Source organism: Chrysemys picta, chromosome 19, assembly GCF_011386835.1.
Source record: "Chrysemys picta bellii isolate R12L10 chromosome 19, ASM1138683v2, whole genome shotgun sequence".
In the NCBI taxonomy this organism is placed as follows: domain Eukaryota; kingdom Metazoa; phylum Chordata; order Testudines; family Emydidae; genus Chrysemys; species Chrysemys picta.
The window spans coordinates 15,821,551-15,839,849 of record NC_088809.1 but is presented as its reverse complement, the minus strand read 5'-3'; the positions used below and the strand labels follow the sequence as shown (position 1 = coordinate 15,839,849).

Genomic DNA, 18,299 nt, shown 5'->3' with positions numbered 1-18,299 from the left:
CTCTTCCATAGATTAAGGCTAGACGGGACTATTGTGATCATCTACCTCCTGCATAACACAGACCATAGGGCTTCCCTGAGTTAATTCCTGTTTAACCATCCTCTTAAGATCAAGCATTTTAGTGTAGCATTATCCTGCTCTGAAATACACTGGACTGAAACAGTAGAGCATCTCCTCTACAGAGACAGACAGTGGTACCAAACTGTTTGATCTTTGTAATATACATGGTGGGTTCTTGAGTAATGCCACCAAACTGCTAGAACACAGGATTTGAGCTGTGGTCTCCACAGGGGGCATGGTAGGGACTCATCACTCAGATCCTTGCTTTAGCCTTGAGATAACACGTCTCTAGAAGCCGGTGCACTTTTTTCTCTTTTTGATGTTGCTTCAAAAGTTCCAGTCTTTGGATGACTTGTGTTGACTGGCACCATAAGGTACATGGTGTCTGCCTTATTTCTAATATGAACAAGTACAGCATTTCATTACAGCACGTCTCTCTCCCTCTCTCTCTCTCCTTGTCAGGTCTTGGCCATTACAATATCACCAGTGTGCCCACCAAATTAGGCGGAGATATTGCTGGAGTAAATATCGTACACGTTGCCACCTATGGGGACAGCTGTCTGGCTGTATCTGATGAAGGAGATCTCTTTGGGTGGGGAAACTCTGAATACTTGCAGCTGGCTTCCATCACAGAGACGACACAGGTTAGGTCAGATGTTCCAATGTTCACTTTAAATGACTTTTTAAAATGATTTTCTATCTGCAACTCACCTACTAGCCTTTGGGCACTATGTAAATAATAGTGGGGCATCTACATGCTTCACTGTAACTGTTCTGTACATGAAGCTCCAGGTGCATTTGACAACACAGTCACTGTAAAGTGACACAACTGGCAGTGTATCTTCACCCACAATTACTAAGTCCTACCATCCAGGAATAATTGTATTGCTTGTGTTAGTGTTTTGCCCTGAAAGCCCATAGTTTAGGGCTGTTTCAGGCCTGTCCTGAAGAAGGCCCTGCCAGCTTGTAAACCAAGGGTGCTCCGACTGGAGTGCCTCTTCTGTTTTTAAATTCCTAAGTCTGTCAAATGAGTTACGTCTCACTGGCCTTGAGTTTTCTGCTGTTGCTCTGTCCCCGAGGGAGAGTTGATTTAAAACTGCCTCCAACTGGAAGGCTGTATGTTGGGAATTTCAACAAGAGTCCGGCACCTAATTCCCTCAGGCAACTCTGAAACTCGCAGCCATAAAGGGTAGAGACACAGCACAGGTAACTGCATTGCCTAGCAGGGGCATGTTATAGGACAACATATGAGAGTGTGGCTGTGTGGGCCCAACTTCATTGGCTATATTTTGGATGTACACTGGGGTGACTGAGAGCAGTCTCTGGCCTAATGGAGTTGCCTTGGCAAGAAGCAGAATTCCTGGACTCACTTTATTTTTGCCACTGCATGACCTTTGACAAGTCACTTGTGTGAGCTGCAGTTCCCTTCTCTCCATACATACGACAAGGATGAGAATCAGTCTCTCAGGGATTGGATCAGTTATTGTAAAACACTTTGAAATCTGCAGATAGAGAAGTTCTAAGTGTTCAACTTACACTTTTTTTTTTTCCTGTTTTATACTTGAGTTAGTCTGATGTCAGGGCTGATGGTTTCCTAGATGAGCTTAGACCCATAGCATGCATAGACGCCTTGTGATTAAATATACTTGAACATTTTAAAATATAGCTGCCAAAACCCATTAAGCATAAAATAAATTAAGCCATGTTTTTATATATAACATTGACGTCCTTTCCAACATCCCATCATTAATTTTAAGGCAGGAAATAATAGTGTCAGTCAACTTCTAATTCAGTACAAAGTCATCTCTTAAAATAGCCACATCTGATAACGTCATAGCTTAATTTTGACACTGGCTTGCTGAAATCCCCACAGAAGATGAATTGGCACTTACTGCCTGCCATAGAGTGGGGAATTCTCCTCTGTCAGATTATAAACAATCGCTGCAGGGTGACAGAAGCTCACAAACAAAGATTTTTCATTAAACCATGACTCAGTGGGCCATAAAGGCTCAGGGTGAATGTTTTATAAATCTCTTTTAAATGGGGTAGGCAATCTGTAGTGTGGACAGTCATGCTGTTAATCTGTAGTTTTTGAAAAATATTACTTGTGCAAAAAATGCATCCCTTTAATTAATCTTTTTATTAAGGTTTGAGTCTACAGCAGGGACCTGAGGCTGAGTGAATACTGCAAAAAAAAAAAACCCAGAAAAGTCCAGACATTCAATTGCTTTTTAAAATTTAACTTGCTTCTGTCATCTTTGCTCCTCATGGACATTGGCTTTCTGCTGATGGCTTTTACAGAGAAGAAGGTTTGCAGAAAGCTCAGCCTCAAAGTCACGTGTGAGGTGTGTATTTTTGGCATCCAGTCAGGAAACAGAAATACTAGGTCACTTCTGAGGCAGTGTAACCTAGAGCATAGAGCACTGGACTGGGACTCGGGATACTTGGGTTCTTTTCCTGGCTCTGCTACTCGCCTGCTCGATGACTGGGCAAGGTATGTCCCGCCTCAGTTTCCCCATCAGTAAAATGGGATGACACGGACTTCCTTTGAGACCTGTTGATGAAGAGTACTTTATTATATTGAGACCAAATACTTAGAACTATTCCGTTTTTTTTTTAATTCATCCATTTCAAATTTATTTGTAATCTGCTTTCAAATACATGAGCAAAAAGTAATCTGACAAATTTGACCTCACTCAAATTTATGGGATCCAAGGTGTGTGCTGTACGTTGGAGAGTACCAGAAGCATATGCATAGCATCCATTCCTCCCTACTGGCTCGAACACAGACTTCTACAAAAATCCCACAGGGTAATTGAGCAAATGTTTATGGTAAATAGATTTGAAATGCTGACTCAACCTCGAATGTGGCACTGTGGTAATTAAGCAGATGTTTGCCTCGTTCAGCTCCGTGGAGAGGTCGTATTCTAATAGTTCATTAATATTCAGCTATATTTGAAGGAAAATTAAGAGCAGACCATCAAATTACTGCCATTTTAGCAAACTTTTAGTTTAGTTCCCTTTGCTAATCCTGATGTGTCCCCAGTTTAGGGCTAATTATATAGTTTGAGGATGTTCGAGATAATTAATAGGCTAAATAGTGTGGGGTCAGACTGTTCCAATATGAGGCTTCCTGGAGAGGATACTGAGAATGATTGGAAATGGAGTTAGATTGCTTGGTCACCAAAGATGTGGCCTTCGAGCCAAGTCTGGGTAATGACTATTCTAGAAAAGGAAATGCTCAACTATCTAACATTCAGCATTTACACCCACTAAACTATAGGTTTTCCAATGTCTTATAAACTCTGTCACAAAAGACGTACAGGCTATGGCCTTCTGGTCTCTGGTGATTGTTTGCAAACACTCCTGTTGAGTGGCTAGCTTCCGTGTCATATCTAGTTCTTCAGCTCTGGGATGACTGGATTCCTTTAGGTATGCACCCCTTAAAAGTTTTGTAGTTCAAGATGGATTATTTCAGCTTTGCCACTTTCCCCAATCAGTTGTCTTCTCCTTCGGCCTCATTCAACTGAACATAGTTCATTTTCCAGCTGTGGGATCACATACACCATGACCTCAGTCCAGCAGATGGAGGACGCATCCATAGTGAACAATCCTATAGATACAGGGGAGAAAGGTGACTTGTACAACAATAAACATTCTGTATACATTGTTTACATTCTCTTTGCCCTAAGAGAAACTTCCAAAAACACCAGTGAATGTCCAGGTTCTCATTGCTGGTGTTGGCATTCTCTGAGGTCAGAATGGTTTGTTTTTTCTCAATAGGTGAATGTTCCAAGGCACTTACCATTCAAGATTGGGAAGATAAAGGATGCTGCATGTGGAGGGACAGGCAATGCTGTTGTAAATGGTGAGTTCATTTTTGCTGTTGCAGGGCTCCTGTTGGATTTAATAAGATGGGAGAGGAGACAGACGGTTACACTATTGCTACGCCTTTTACAGATGTCTGATATGATTGACATTTAGACTTTTTACAGGCTGTTATTTTAAGAGGGCTTGAATAGGGTGTTTGGAATGAAATATTTAGCCCTAGAAGAAGTTCCTGAAGGTCAGAGCTGAGGCATGTTGGCACAGGGAGCGTGTACTGCTTTTGCCTTTGCTGTGTCTGTATGATTTACTTCTCCCACACTGTCCATCTGGCAGCTTTCACAAGTACTGAACTTGAAGAATTCTTTTTGAAGTCTCACACCAGAAAGAGAGCTGGCTAGTGCAGGGCATAGTCACAAATCCAAGAGGGTAGGAATGCTGGGACATAAAAGTGTCTCTGTGTGTTATACCTCAGGCACTGCGGGCCTGTTCTATCTCAGAGACAAACTGAGAACACTCCGTTTTAATAATGTGGAGGCAGAACTACATTTGGGAAACATGATCCAAGGCAAATTGGCTTTGACGGCAAAGTTAGAGAGAATTCAAATGCAGGAAGGAGCCAAATGGAAACACATTGTGTTTTTTTTAACTAGTCAGAATGACTTGCCAAGCCCAAAGAAAATAGCCATTTGGGTCTAATTAGGTTTCTGAGGCTGTATTAATTTCATAAGAGTGAACGTACTCACAGCATTTGTTTTTATTGTAACGCAGAAGAAGGAAATGTCTTTGTCTGGGGATATGGAATTCTTGGGAAAGGACCAAACCTGATGGAAACAGCAACTCCAGAAATGATCCCACCCACCCTCTTTGGCTTGTCAGACTTCAGTCCGGACACCCGCGTTTCTCGCATTCGCTGCGGACTCAGCCAGTTTGCTGCACTTAACAGTAAGTTTCCAGGCCATGGATCAGTAGTGAAACTGTCTCTTCAATTTGTTCCCCCCTTTAAAATCTTACTGAGATGTTTCAGTTTCTAAAACACGCTTCTTAAACGTGAAATGTGAACCTCCAAAATACCATGCTGAAACAATGCAATGGGTTTGAGCATGTTTTCAGTCAGCCCATTTCAATGGTAGCCTGGCCTCTATAGACACTGCTGCGATACATTTCTAATCTGTGTTCAGTAAAACAGATCTGTGCCCCTTCCCTTTGCTTTCTAAATTGCAGCCAGACCAGATTTACTTAAGGAACGGACCACAGCAAATATATGCAAGTTGAACTAACTAACCTAGTGTCTGAAGCAGAAAAACCATAGCGTTACCGTGCAAATACTGACATGACAATCTTAGCAGCACCGTTAGTGCAGCTGTAACTATAATAAATCGAGCTTGTATGTGAAGAAAATACTGTAGCCTGAACATGACGACTTGTTAAAGGTCAGTGAAAACGCCCAGCCCCACGGAAGCTGATGTAGCTACTCTATCTCAAGAGTAAAAGCTTCCGTCAATGATAGGTAAAATAACTTGATATTAGGAGTTGAGCTGTAGCCAAATGGGAAGGATTAGAGAAAATTTACACCATCTCCTTCAAGTGACTTTCCATAATGCTGGGGGCACATTGATCCAAGAAAGGGAGAGTGCATGTCATTGCACCAAGATGTTTAACATTTTCAAAAGCACCTAAGCCACTTCTGAAAATGGGATTTAGGCTCCTAAGTGCCTGTCTATGCGCACAGGCTGTACAGTTCTTGCTGCCACTATAGTTAAAGTGGCATAGGGTGCTTTACACTGGTGTTTCCAGTCTCATACAGGAATAGCCATATACCAGTAGAACTGTGTCCACACAGGGGGTTCTTCCTCTAACTATTTCAGTTTAAAAAAAAATCACACCCCTGCTGAAATAGTTAGGCCTTCTTTACCCAGAGTTCTTTCACTGGTATAAATAACTTTTGAAATTGGGACTCAGGTAACATTTTCAAGAGCACCTACAGTGACTGAGAAGCCTAAGACCTCTCCAAATGTACTGAATGCAGTTTTGCTCGGCCCGTATTGGAAGCCACCACTCTTAAGGAACAGATTTATCAGCCTTGGAGTGGTGGCTTTATGCTGGATTGCACTCTCTTTGCTTACGGGGCTCACTGTGGCTCTTGAAGGTCACATCACTGCCCTCTGTCCTCGCAGCTCCTGCTTTGACTCTAAGAGCTGTGCACACAGACTGAGGATGTTGAACCTGAGTTTTGAAATTGAGCACCTGGAGCTTCCATTAATTTCAGAATTCTCTAGTGGACTCGGCCAGGCTGTTCCTTTAAACAAAATCCTGCACTTAGAGCTGTTGGGTGAGTGGAGGAGAAAAGATTCAGACCAAAAACTCATTGTTTGCCTCTGTTCCCTGAGCTCTTCTGTGAAGACGATATTGCTCTATCAAGTGTTCTCTTACTAAACTTACAGGACCTATAGGTTTTTCATCCTGGATTTATAACTCTCTGGTTATGGCCTTCTAGTCAATACCTCCATAAGTATCACATCTGCAGTCCCTTTCTTCATAAATAAAATTACTTACTTCGTATGTGAAGACCTTTTAAAAGGCAATCTGACCCAGGTTTTTTGCTTGTTGCAGACAGAGGAGAGCTGTTTATGTGGGGCAAGAATATAAGGGGGTCCTTGGGGATTGGAAGAATGGAAGACCAGTATTTCCCATGGAGGGTAAGTACACAGCATTCAAGCACAACCCTGCCCTAGAATTAAACATGCTCAGGAGTTAGTGTACTGTAACAATGGGTAGTGAGGCCTCACCCACTCGGTGCCTAGTCGTGGATTTTGGCACTGAAAGTAACATGAAAACTTCAAATGCAAGATGGATCTTATCAATTCCTTCTCAGATTTCCTGACGTCAGGTCAGAGCTATATGTTGTCTCCAGTTGTTCTGGCATTTTATAATTAGTCTGTACTGTAGCAGGAGGCCTGAGAGATTTGGGCTCTAGTTAAGTGTTCTATATAGCAAGTGCCCAAGCCCTGTCCAGCAGAGATGGCCAAGATTATGTCAAACATGGTATGAAAGTTCATTTAAATTAAAGAAAAAATCCCCCTACCTATGTTCACGGAGCATAGAGTTTGAAAGTGTCCACACCTTTCCAACAAGATTGTCACCCTCTGAACCGCAGCTCACTTAAGCACATGGCACAACTGTCTAACCCCTGACTTTGCATTCTCAACTTTCGTGTCACATGCACATAGTTTTTGGCACATAAAATTATCCTTTTTAAAAACATTAAAGCAGGGACCATTTTGTGCAGAAGTGCAGTTTAAAGAAGTGAGGAAGAAGTATTTACAACGTTGATAGTTAAGATGTGCTATAAAATTATACTATGGTAATTAAATCTCTACAATAATTAATTTAGTGAATTAAAAGGCACAGATGCCAAGTGCATAAATTCTTACTATCCCATTTCTCCCTGGACATTGCTGCTAGGAAAGTAGGTGGCAGTCGTGTGTCCATTAAAAATGATCAGGAATAGGATGCAATGCATCTTCCTCTAAAAGGGGAGCAGCATGAGCTCCCATAGGGCACCCTATATAGCGTAGAGGATCTGTTAGCTACTATCCCCCCTTAGAAGACAAAATAGTGCTGTAATTATGCAAGGTGGGGGAAAAGGCAATCAGCCATTAGCAGCTATTTCATTCCTCATTGAGGACTGCACATTTGAAACTCTAGTGTTCAGCTGTTCTTAAAGACCTCAATATGACTAACCTGCTTGTGCTCCCAGTTCAAAAATCCACCCTTGTCCTTGAACTGAGACCAAACATGAAGCGTCTCCCAGGCTTTAACTATTCTGTCTGTCCTCAGTGCTTAGCTACACCAACCTCTGTGATGCATAAACAAATCATCTTGCTGGGCTCTAGGCTATGCCCTTTCCACTCAAAGTGCTGCTTTCAGAACAGATGGGCTGGGGCCACAATCCCCTGCATTTCCCAACAAACCAGGTCTGATTTAGAGCTTTCCGCTCGCTCCATAAATGCATTATGTACTTCCATGGAAAACTACTCAAGTCTGTGCTTTACAGCACGTTGATGAATTCCTTAGGGTTTCTGTGCCTGCGGTTGGAGCTGACGTTTCTTTAATCTAATCTCAATTCCCCAGACTGAACCCCATCTCCAAGTTGTTCTAGAGGCTTGTGCTTTAAAAGCCACTCAGCCTGGCTGGTATGGGTGTATGCACATGTGTGGCAGAAAGAGCCTGAAAGCAAATTTTCTTTTTTTCCTGTTCCAGGTGACAATCCCAGGCGAGGTAGTTGATGTGGCTTGTGGAGTTGATCATATGGTAACTCTGGTTAAATCATTTATCTAGCAGCTGTGCTGTACCTCAGCTATGCATGGGGAATGGCTGGTAAAAGATGAACCCACGATCACTCTTTCATTAAGGAGAACCCTTTGTGCTCATGTTCAATCGTATAAGGCTGCACACACTCAGCGTGTGAAGAACCTCTGCAATGCTTGGAACCTTGTTAACTGTTTCTTCATGTCCAGAGCCTCCAGTTACTCTTTGGGAGAGAGCCTTGCATTCCTCCCATAGGGATGGTGAAGAGATGAGCAGATCAAACATTTTTAATTAGCTGCTGAGAATGGTCCAACCGCCCTGCTGCCAAGGCAGCAATGCTCTGCTAATGTGTAAGGATTAAGACAAGAAGGGAAGCTGTTTTATGACCATTTTACTGTGTTCCTCCATGAGGAAATTGCAGTACGTAGTATTATGTGCACTTACTCGTACAGATGGCAGTAGAGCTGTAAACGGGTATGCATCACTGCTGTCACTTTCAAGGGGTGATGGCCTTAGCCAACCATGTTTCCTAAAGGAAAAGTTATCTTATGGGATGAAATAAATACATGCTGATTAATACACCCTGGCAGAACTATTCTTCAGCATCTGATACCATGTTCTTATGCGTTACATGGGAAGCAGAGCTGCACTATGTCGTGTTTCACTCACCTGTGAGTAGATGAAGGCAGAGCCCAGTGTAGGTAGACAAAGGATTCCTTCCTCCAGAGAGTTAGCTCTCCACCATTGGACTTTACGTTCCTTCAGTGCGTTCAGGACTCTACGTTCCTTCAGATAGATCTGAGTGAGCGCTCCGGTGTGGGAAGGAAAGGAGCAGTGATCTACATTAATTTATACCTTTAGGTATGTCTATACTACAGCAGCACAGGTACGACACTTTGGGTTTCTCGCTGAGTGTAATTGTCTATAAGGTTCTAACTCCTCCCACTCACCTTACTGGATGCTGCCTTTTGCCCCAGACCCCAACATGCATCTCCACACACAACTGCGGAGACTGGTGCCAACTATGCGTGGCCTCTACCCTCCTTCCTCTTGGAAAATCTAGTTAGGTTCCTAACGTGAGGCTCCTGTTTTTGAAAATCTAGGTCCCGAGGGAGAGGATGGCAGGGGAGTCATAATTGTAGTGGAATAGGGTGGATTTGGGAAGCCTGGCAGAAGTATCTTTGCAAAAGTCCAGGCATGAGGGAATGAACCCATGGCCAGGACTTGAGTAGCAAAGACACAACCTTTGTACCTCTGGCCATGCTAGAGCCCAGAATACAGTAGGCACACCAGACCCAGAGGGAGGTAGCAGGGCGTGACATCACCTGACTTCTTCCAAGATGTGCTGTGAGCACAGTAGTCCCTTCTGCGGCTGGCTGCTCCGGTCTCTACCCTACACACAATGTATCCCTTCAGGTAATTGCCCAGTGAACAATCATGCTCCTACAACCATGCCTCTGTCCATCCAGCTGTTGCCCACATCTAAGCTGCTCTTTCCAGCTCCAGTTTTTATAGGGATGCTGACTGCTCATGTGTTTTGATGTCATTCAACCCTGTCAGCATAGACTCCACATACTGCAAGATGCCTGCTAGTGTCCAGCATACCCCAAGCTTCCCTCTTTGTACATCACTTGTCTATGCAGGCAGCGAGGGTTGTGTGGAACTCCCAACTGCAGCACCTTCGAAGTCTTGTGCCGCAATTGTCTAGCCAACAGCAGCAGCACCTCAGTTCTTTGCAGGTAAACAGAGACCAGCAGCAAGGCAGAAATGGCTAATATTTCATAAAGCCCCTCCAATGGGGATACTCACCACATTCTGGTCCTTCGGTGGCAGCCAACCAAAGGTGGCACAATTAGGAAACGTGAAGAACAACAGGGGTGAAAATCCTAGAGGGGAACAAGATATTATTACAGGACTAGGTTTGAGAGGGACAAGAACCAGAACCAGAACTCTCTATTCGTAGTAGAAGATAACTTATAGTCTTTAAGGGCAGAAGGGGCCATCAAGCCACTATTGTAACATTATAACAATAATAGTAGTATATCCTAGTACCTAGGAGCCAGTCATGAATCAGGATCCCATTGTGCTGTGCATTGTACAAATACAGAGAAAAAGCCCCTGCCTGCCCAAAGGAGTTACAGTCTAAGTATAAGACAAGAGGAGACAGACTAACAAGATAACAATGAAACCCTATTGGGCAGCATGATAGGAGGGGTCTCCGCACACAGCTGACATAATGGGAAAAATCTAACTCTAAAGAGTCCAGGCACCATAGAGAGCTTTCAGAAAGAACTGTTAAGTCTACTGCTATATTTAATTAACATTTCCTCTCGCCTTGGTAGGAAAACATGGCTTTACCATTCTTGAATGGTAATGAAGCATCAGGCAATCGAGACATTTTCATCTGGGAGTTGAAAGGAGCTTAAATTAATTAGGTGCTCAGCTCCCCTTGCAACTCAATGGGAGTTTTAATAATAAATTCCCATAGGTCCTTTCATACTAGACTACAGCAGTGTATTCCCCTGCTGATGTGCTGGGACAGACACAGTCTGGTAGGGTCCCATTATCCAGTTTATAATCCACAACAAAACTTTGCCTCCTACTCATGTGGAGTTATTCATCTTCTTTAATGATCCTTTAGAATGATGGAAGGTTTTTGGAAACTTCAGGTAAACGAGTCTATATTTATTCTTTTCGGTTAACTTTTTAAAAAATGCTCTCAAGTGTAGAGAGACAGTTTCTCCATGCAGAAGGGTGCGCTGCTTTGATCCAGTGGAGCTGTACAGATCCAGGGACTGTATTGTTAATCCAGCGGTGCTATTGCATGAAAAAAGAAAAGCAAGAGGATGGCTATTTTTCATATAGAGGGGAGCTCTGCAAGCTCTTTGGGGCAGGAACAGTGTGTGTTTATACAGCATCTAGGTGGCCCATGACTGGGACTCCTAAACGCAATGGTAATACAAATAAATAATAAACATTTATAAAACAATAATATAGAATGGTTCAAATTTTCAAAAGAGACTAAGCTCCATTGAAAGTCAATGGGTTTTAGGCTTCTAGGTCACTTAGGTGCTTGTGGACACAATTGTGTCCACACTTGTATTAACGTGTTAAAATGTGACTGAAAATTCAAGTGTAGAGACACATGTTTATTGCTAGTCATAGCAAACACTGGGCTGTTAGTTACCCTAATTCAAACAAGCTACACTCCTAAAATCCCCAGTATTTTCAATAGGATTTCCTATCCACTTACTGTCCTAAACTGTACCTAGCATTAAGCTGCAGTCTGTGGTTAAACACAACAAGCAACAAATGTTTTCATCCTGGCACTAACGTTGGAGGTCCAGCTACACTAGAATTCACACTTGTTGAAAATTCAAACGTAGACAAATCTTTACAGCTTCTCCCATCAACAATCCAGCGATCACCCCACCGCACGATCTGAAATACCTCAGTTATTTCCTTTTCTCAATATAAGGATCCCAGATACCCCTCCATAGTAACTGGTGGCAGGGGTTGCTTTTGTTCCCTGTACATTCATAGATAGCTGTATTCAGACTGAAGAGTGTCACTGCACTTTGCAAACTCTATGGGAGGGTCATTTCCTTCACTGCTGAAATGCAGCCTGCTCTGGGTTCAAACAGGCAACTCTTACCAGGGTGCAGCAACTGTACACAACAGGTCAGGACAGGAAGCATGCAGAATAATAAATGTTATTGCAACTACAGGGGAATTTAGGAAGGCAGTGTTAACATTTAGGCAGGATGAGCAAGCTTTCCTTTTTGGATCTTTAATGAGCGCAAGTGGCCCAGAACTTATCTTAAGCCTTAACAAGATCTTTTCATTATGGGTCTCTTTTTAACCTGGATTTTAAAATTTCTCTCTCGCCCACTAGCTGGTTGTAACCCTAACAGGCAAAGAACAGACTCCTCTTCTTTATTCCCCTCCCTTTACTGAAAACAAGCAAGCAGTAAAACAGATCAGCTTATAAGATGGCAGCACTGACAGAGAGGGAGCGTCCAAGCGCCAAGCTAACATTCAGATGCGAGCACACAAAGCACACAGCCAAGGTAGCTATCTAAGCTTGTAGTGCCCTTCCAGCCTCTTACTGTCTACCTAGACCAGCTTCCTACGTACCAGAAAGGGAATTACTAGTGGAAGCTGATGACTGCCTGACTGGCTGGACCGGGATCTGCATTTCCTAGGTCACTTGCTCATCGTGCTGGTGTCTTGTACTGATGGGAGCGTGAAACAGCAGTGACAGCTGCGCTGGGGAAACACTGAAGCTTTCTCTTCAGCCTGCTGGGGGAATAAATCTAAGTGACAGAAGGTTACCTGAGTGGAAGGTAGCTTGGGTCCTCTTTTTGCAATACCTTGTTTTCTAATTAACAGCATCATGCTGTGAATATTGAAATGCAGGTGAGGAAAGGTGAATCCTGGTTGGAGGCTGATGTGTGAAGGATCATCCTGCTCCCATGGCAGCCCAACTACAGGTGGGGGGAGGATGTGATATACTAGTTTATAGCTTTGTGAGACAGGCAGGGAGAGCTGCCAGTGAACCGGAACATCTATATTTGGAGCCTTCAAGCTCACTCTGTAAAATCCAAAGGCATGTTACTAATGGAGCTGGGCTCTGAGGACAGCTACTCGCCTGAACAGTCAAGGCTCGGGGGACATTGCTAGAGCAATAAGTGGCAGACTGTGAAGTTAGTCAGACAGCACAACAGCAATGGGAGATTGGACATTTTGGCCAAAGACATGTTGACAATCTCCTTTTCTTAGGAGACATGCTATAGAATCCCCAAGGGCAACAAAGTCAATGTGAAATGGGTGCAGACAAAACCTTGGTTTTTAAGGGTTCATCTAATACTCCCCATACAGCAAAACACCTGGATCTCCGTTTATAAAGGGTGGAGGGATGCTGCCAGGATTTCAACCCATTGCACTAAGTCCAACACGTGTGCCAGTATCTTAGATCACAGCACCTTAAACAGCCCTCTGACATTCCCCATGCCACTGCCCAGCCCCAGCTCTGCTTCCGCTAGTGAGTGCAGAGACTTGTTTAAAAAAGCCATGCAGATACTCACTAGAATGATGGAACAGTTTGCTGTTGGAAAATGCAGTTTTGCTGAAATCAGGGGACTGTGTGGATTTCAATAACATTCTTGATGGGAAATTTTTGAAGCAACTAAAAACATTTTGTTTAGATTCGTTTCATTTCTACTTTTATACCATATTAAAATACTGAGTTTAATACACCTCTACCTTGATATAACGCTGTCCTTGGGAGCAAAAAAATTGTACCGCGTTGTAGGTGAAACCGTGTTATATCGAACTTGCTTTGATCTGCCGGAGTGCGCACTCCCACCCCCCCAGAGCACTGCTTTACCGTGTTATATCAGAATTTGTGTTATATCGGGTTATGTCAGGGTAGAGGTGTATTAAATTTCTATCCCTTCTATTTAATATTCTACATAATATATATTATATTTAGTATTTCATATTGTAATATTTTGATGTTATCGAAACAAAAAGATTCAGAATATTCCTTGCATGGGAAATGAAGAAATTCTCGCTTTTCGTTCCAACTCAGAATGATTTTCCACCCCCCTGCCTCCGAATCTTGGACTTTCCCATGGAGATCAGCAGAGATTCTCAGGGTTCTGTGTCTCCTCTACTCAAATCACCTAACTACCTTCCAGCCTGTAGATCTGATCCTGGAAGGCTTCCTGAAAGTAGCAGGACATCCTTAGCACACATTCCAGTTTGCTCTGGGAGAGGTACAGCAAAGCCAGGCTGATTGGTATTCCAGGATGGGGACGATAGGATATTTCACATTTACGAGGATCACATTTCAGCAGGTCATCCTCAGTATCACCGATTGTAATAACTCCTGGCACCACAAATTGCTGCTCTAGATTCAAACTTTCCCAGAGGACAGGGGTGTTTGGATCAATGCCTGTCTCCAATGGTCAATAACAGCCACACTTACATAGCATTGGAGACAGTGGATAATATATCCTCACTCTTGTGATGGAGGTAAATATCTGTATATTGCAAATAGGGAAACTGAGGCTCAGAAAATATGGCTTGCACCATTGCTGGCTCCCTGAATCGTGCTCAAGCTCCTCAACCCCACAGCACTGAGCAGATTCCAGGTGGCTGTCACACTGGCAGTTTTTAAGAACAGTTTAGACAAATGCCTGTCAAGGATGGGTCTGTTTATTACTTAGTCCTGTCTTCAGTGCAGGGGACTGGGCTACATGACCTACTGAGGTCCCTTCCAGTCCTGCACTTCTGTGATTAACACAGGGTGTTTTAAGGGTTTGCAGAGGGGCGTTTCCTGGGCACTAGACCCAGGAATAGGAAAAGTTTTCCAAAAGCGTGACTATCACCTTTCACTTCCAATCCTCTCTCACACACGCAAGATAGGATGAGGCCCAAGCTATACCCCAGTTGTGTGCGTTACAGAACTACCAGCACAAGTGGGAGCCCACAGCTAGGAGGCCCTTCACCGGGAAAGGGCAGCATGACTCATAGTTAAAAGTGTATTGTGTGGTGGGAAACTCTAACCAGCTCCTGCCTGTTGTATGACTGGCTCAAGCCTCGCCTTCATGAGCCACCTCACTTTTTATTGAAATAAAGGGTGAAGAAAGCAAGCAGCAGAGAGGACAAGGGGAGCATTTTCCCCTTCCCAACTCTATGCCCCTCCTCGCTACATCTTCAACAAATCCCCTCTGCGTTACCGCCCTCAGAACCTGTTGGAATTGCTCTTTTCAGAACATTTAGTGAAAGACAAGAACCATACAAACACAAATTTCACAGACTTAAGTGTCCTCGTAGGGCAAGAGAACGAAAGAGCCCCCATCCCTCTCCAAACCACTTCGAAATAGCAGTCTGGAGACTGGCTGCTCTGGAGGGGAGACATGAGAGAGGCCACACCCGCCTATTCACAGAGCTAGGACCAACCTTTGTCCCCACAAAGGGACGTGACTTAGGGGCTTGTTTCATCAGAAGAGGCCAGAAAAGAGGAAAGCTGTTTTTCTTGTTTGACTAACTTGGTTGCAAGATCACTTCAGGATCTGGACATCTCTCCTCAGCACTTCTTGCTCATTCCAACCATTGTCTGTGTTACTTGACGTCTTCTTCCAAGTGCTATTGTATTTCATCCCAGAGAAACTCTGCAAAGAACACAAGCATAAATCATCTGAAAATGGCCCCCATGCCACCAGTAGAGCAGTTCTTGAAGATTAAACAATTATTCCTGCAATACTATGAGCTTGATTTTGCTGCCAGTTTTCTAAACTACCATCTGTTTTGTGGTACATAAGATGTTGAGTTTCATTCCTGAGGGAAAGGGGTGGGTTTGATTTTGTTACTGTTTTTAAACATGTAGCAAAGTTTAGTTTAAAAGTTTTTGTAGGAGAGTTATTTTCTGGAGGGAGCACAGTTGGGGGGTGGGGAGAGGGGCTGGGAGTCAGGACTCCTGGGTTCTACTCTGACACCGCTGACTCTGCCCTTCCTTCGTAATCCTGTAGGCTGAGCCGCTGAGGTTGAAGATGTCTCATTTCTGCCTGTTCTGCCTTTTCAGACATCAAGTGCCAAAGGGCTTCAGATTTACTCGAGGCTATTGACTAAAACGGCATTGATGACATCAGAAAGAATTCTCTGTGTACAGACTCTTCAGATCTTTCTGAGTCGGCCTTTATAAGATGCTTGCAATTTCCCAGGGGGCAGTGGATCTGTGGGAAGGCAGGCAGGGGTAGAAATCCATAAAGCTAAGGACGCCTCCCTTATTCAACCGAAACATCTAAAAGAAGAAGAAAATCCTTTTCCTCCAGGTGTTGTTCAAAGAACCGAAGGCCTGGAATAATTTAGCCAGCTCCTACAGCACCATCTGTGGCAACAACCCTGCTGGGGAAGAGTTACAAAAGAGACGCGAAGTCAGGGAGACTTCATGGTGGGGGCTCAGTGGTCTTGTCATGGTCGCATCTTCTGTATGCCTGCAAGAATGTCACCCCATGCGTTTACTGGCTACATATCATTCAGTGATGTCCCCCCACAGCAGTGCTCTGTACTGCGCCTCCAGATACATAGCCACCAAACTGCACAGTTGGGTCTGGGCATGCCGCCATTCTGCTGCTGTTCTGTCTGAATGACGGAAACAAGGCAAAGTTTGAGAGTCATTGCGAGCCAGGAGTTGTTTCCTGTCTGGCAAAACACTTTCAGAGTGAGTTTATTAGAATCCCATAAGCTCCTTTTTGTTGTGTCTTTGCACAGCGCCTGGCACCCTGGTTCAGGACTGGAACTCCTAGGCTCTACAGATAATACTACTATAAAATATACACGCAGCATGCACTTAGATTGTAAACTCTGCAGCAGAGACTGTCTGTGCGTGTATATGGCCTAGCACAATGGGCCCTCAATCCTAATAGCACAGCTGGGAGGAGAACTGTCTGCCATAATCTGCTCTAACCACTGCAGCATCCTGCCTTCATGATATAGGAATTCAAAATGGGGATAAGCCTCTGACCCGGTTCCTCTCTGAGCAGGGTGCGTTTGACCAGGCTTTGAAGGAACTGCCAGTCCCTTGCGGATGGGTTTTGTTTTCCCCCATGCTGCGGTGTGGCTCTCGGCTGCAGCTCTGTGCCAGACATCACAACAGGAGGAGTTAAAACAAGAACATGTCGTCTATGGTTCTCTGGATACAGACCTGCCAGTCAGATGTGGAAGAGCAGCTGTTAGTTTGTATCAGCTGATCACAAAAGCCACAGGCTGGTTAAATCCCAATGTGCCCATCACATAATTCAGAGGTCTATAAAAACCAAACAGAGAGTGATTATGAATGATTAATAGAACAGTAGCTATTAAGCCAAGGGGGTTAACACAACGGAGAATAAGGCTATATATACATTTCGGTGTCAGGTCATTTACAGACCTCTGGTAAATAGCTGAATTAAGTGTTGCACTGACTCGCTTTGTCCGTGGAGAGCAATTTTTCATAATAATACATTGTCAGGATAAACACGGATCCATCTTTGTGAAACACCATTCACAGCTGACCCAGCCCCCCCCCTCCCCCCCGGCGTCATGCAGGAGAAGGGAGGACAAAGGATGGGAAACATCACAGGGGGCCACAGGACTTGGCAACTAAGCTGCAGGGAGACTTGTCTTGGGGCTGACGTGCCTGAAAAAGAGCGATGATGGCTCTAAATATTCAAAGAGCTTCTTTGGTGTTTCCGGCTAACGCGGGCATGGATGTGGAGACAGTGCAAACAAACCCCCGTGTTCTAGAGTGAGGGGAGCCTTTCCTTCAGAGGGGAGAGGGTGTAGCCCTGCCATTTCCTCTTCACTGCCCCGTGGTTGCAGTTGTGAACTTGGCCCTGAATCAGTGAGATCAGACTTGTACCCACGTGGATGGCTCGCAGAGATTATAGCTCATGCTAGCTTCAGGTCGCTACCCGCAGGTCTACGGGAATGAGAGCTGTTACCTTCTGACCCAGGTGTGTTGGCCCATGTGAAATGGATTGATGTTTCAGACTCAGACCTAGTGGAGAGGTGTCCACCTCACTTAAACCATTATTTATCCAAACTACCATGCTCATCAGCCATTGGGCACTGAATGGCCTTGAGGAAGAGTGGTCTTGTGGTTAAAGCAGTACAGTGGGACTCAGGAGTCCTGGATTCAACTCCTGACCCTGCCACCGACTTCCTGTGTGACCCCGGGCAAGTCACTTAATCACTCGATGCTTCAGTTTCCCCATTTGCATAACAGGAAATGTCATACTACTTTTCTCTGAGGCTTTGTCTACCTACAATCTATGCACTTTGAAGCAGGCACTGTTTCTTCCTATGAGTTTTCATCGCACACTGCATGATGGGGCCTTCATCTAGCTGCTACTAAAAACACGGAGACATGAACAACAAAATAATAACGAGGCAGTGCCTCTAAATGAGAGTGGCTCGATGCCACTCTTCTTGCTGCTCCTTATTGCTGTGTGAACTCTTCTGTGGAAGACCAGGGCATCATTCCCCAGGGTTGTTGATTGCGGCACCTTTCCCACTAAATTTACACACACACAAATCAGGTCCATTGCATCCCA

General features: G+C 44.2%; 2 protein-coding genes across 6 annotated transcripts in view; one reads left to right on the top strand and one right to left on the bottom strand.

Annotated features, from left to right (window-relative positions):
* The window catches only part of RCC1L (RCC1 like), a 44,592-nt gene that overhangs the window by 19,022 nt on the left and 7,271 nt on the right, over positions 1-18,299 (top strand). For 3 of the 5 annotated variants that reach the window (XM_065573378.1, XM_065573375.1, XM_065573376.1), the window contains 4 exons: positions 523-704; positions 3,844-3,928; positions 4,657-4,830; positions 6,499-6,584. In XM_065573378.1, coding sequence (XP_065429450.1) covers positions 523-704; positions 3,844-3,928; positions 4,657-4,830; positions 6,499-6,584 — 527 coding nt within the window. Of the gene's footprint in view, positions 1-522; positions 705-3,843; positions 3,929-4,656; positions 4,831-6,498; positions 6,585-8,148; positions 8,776-18,299 lie in introns of those variants that run through there. The other 2 variants (XM_065573379.1, XM_065573377.1) reach the window with 1 other exon arrangement.
* Positions 2,191-18,299, bottom strand: part of CASTOR2 (cytosolic arginine sensor for mTORC1 subunit 2) — a 197,346-nt gene continuing 181,237 nt past the window's right edge. The window contains exons 9-13 of the transcript XR_010593920.1: positions 16,910-17,011; positions 15,166-15,377; positions 8,641-10,082; positions 3,866-3,957; positions 2,191-2,614 (exon numbers count right to left, since the gene is read on the bottom strand). The gene's annotated coding sequence lies outside the window, so the exon portion shown is untranslated. The remainder of the gene's footprint in view (positions 2,615-3,865; positions 3,958-8,640; positions 10,083-15,165; positions 15,378-16,909; positions 17,012-18,299) is intronic.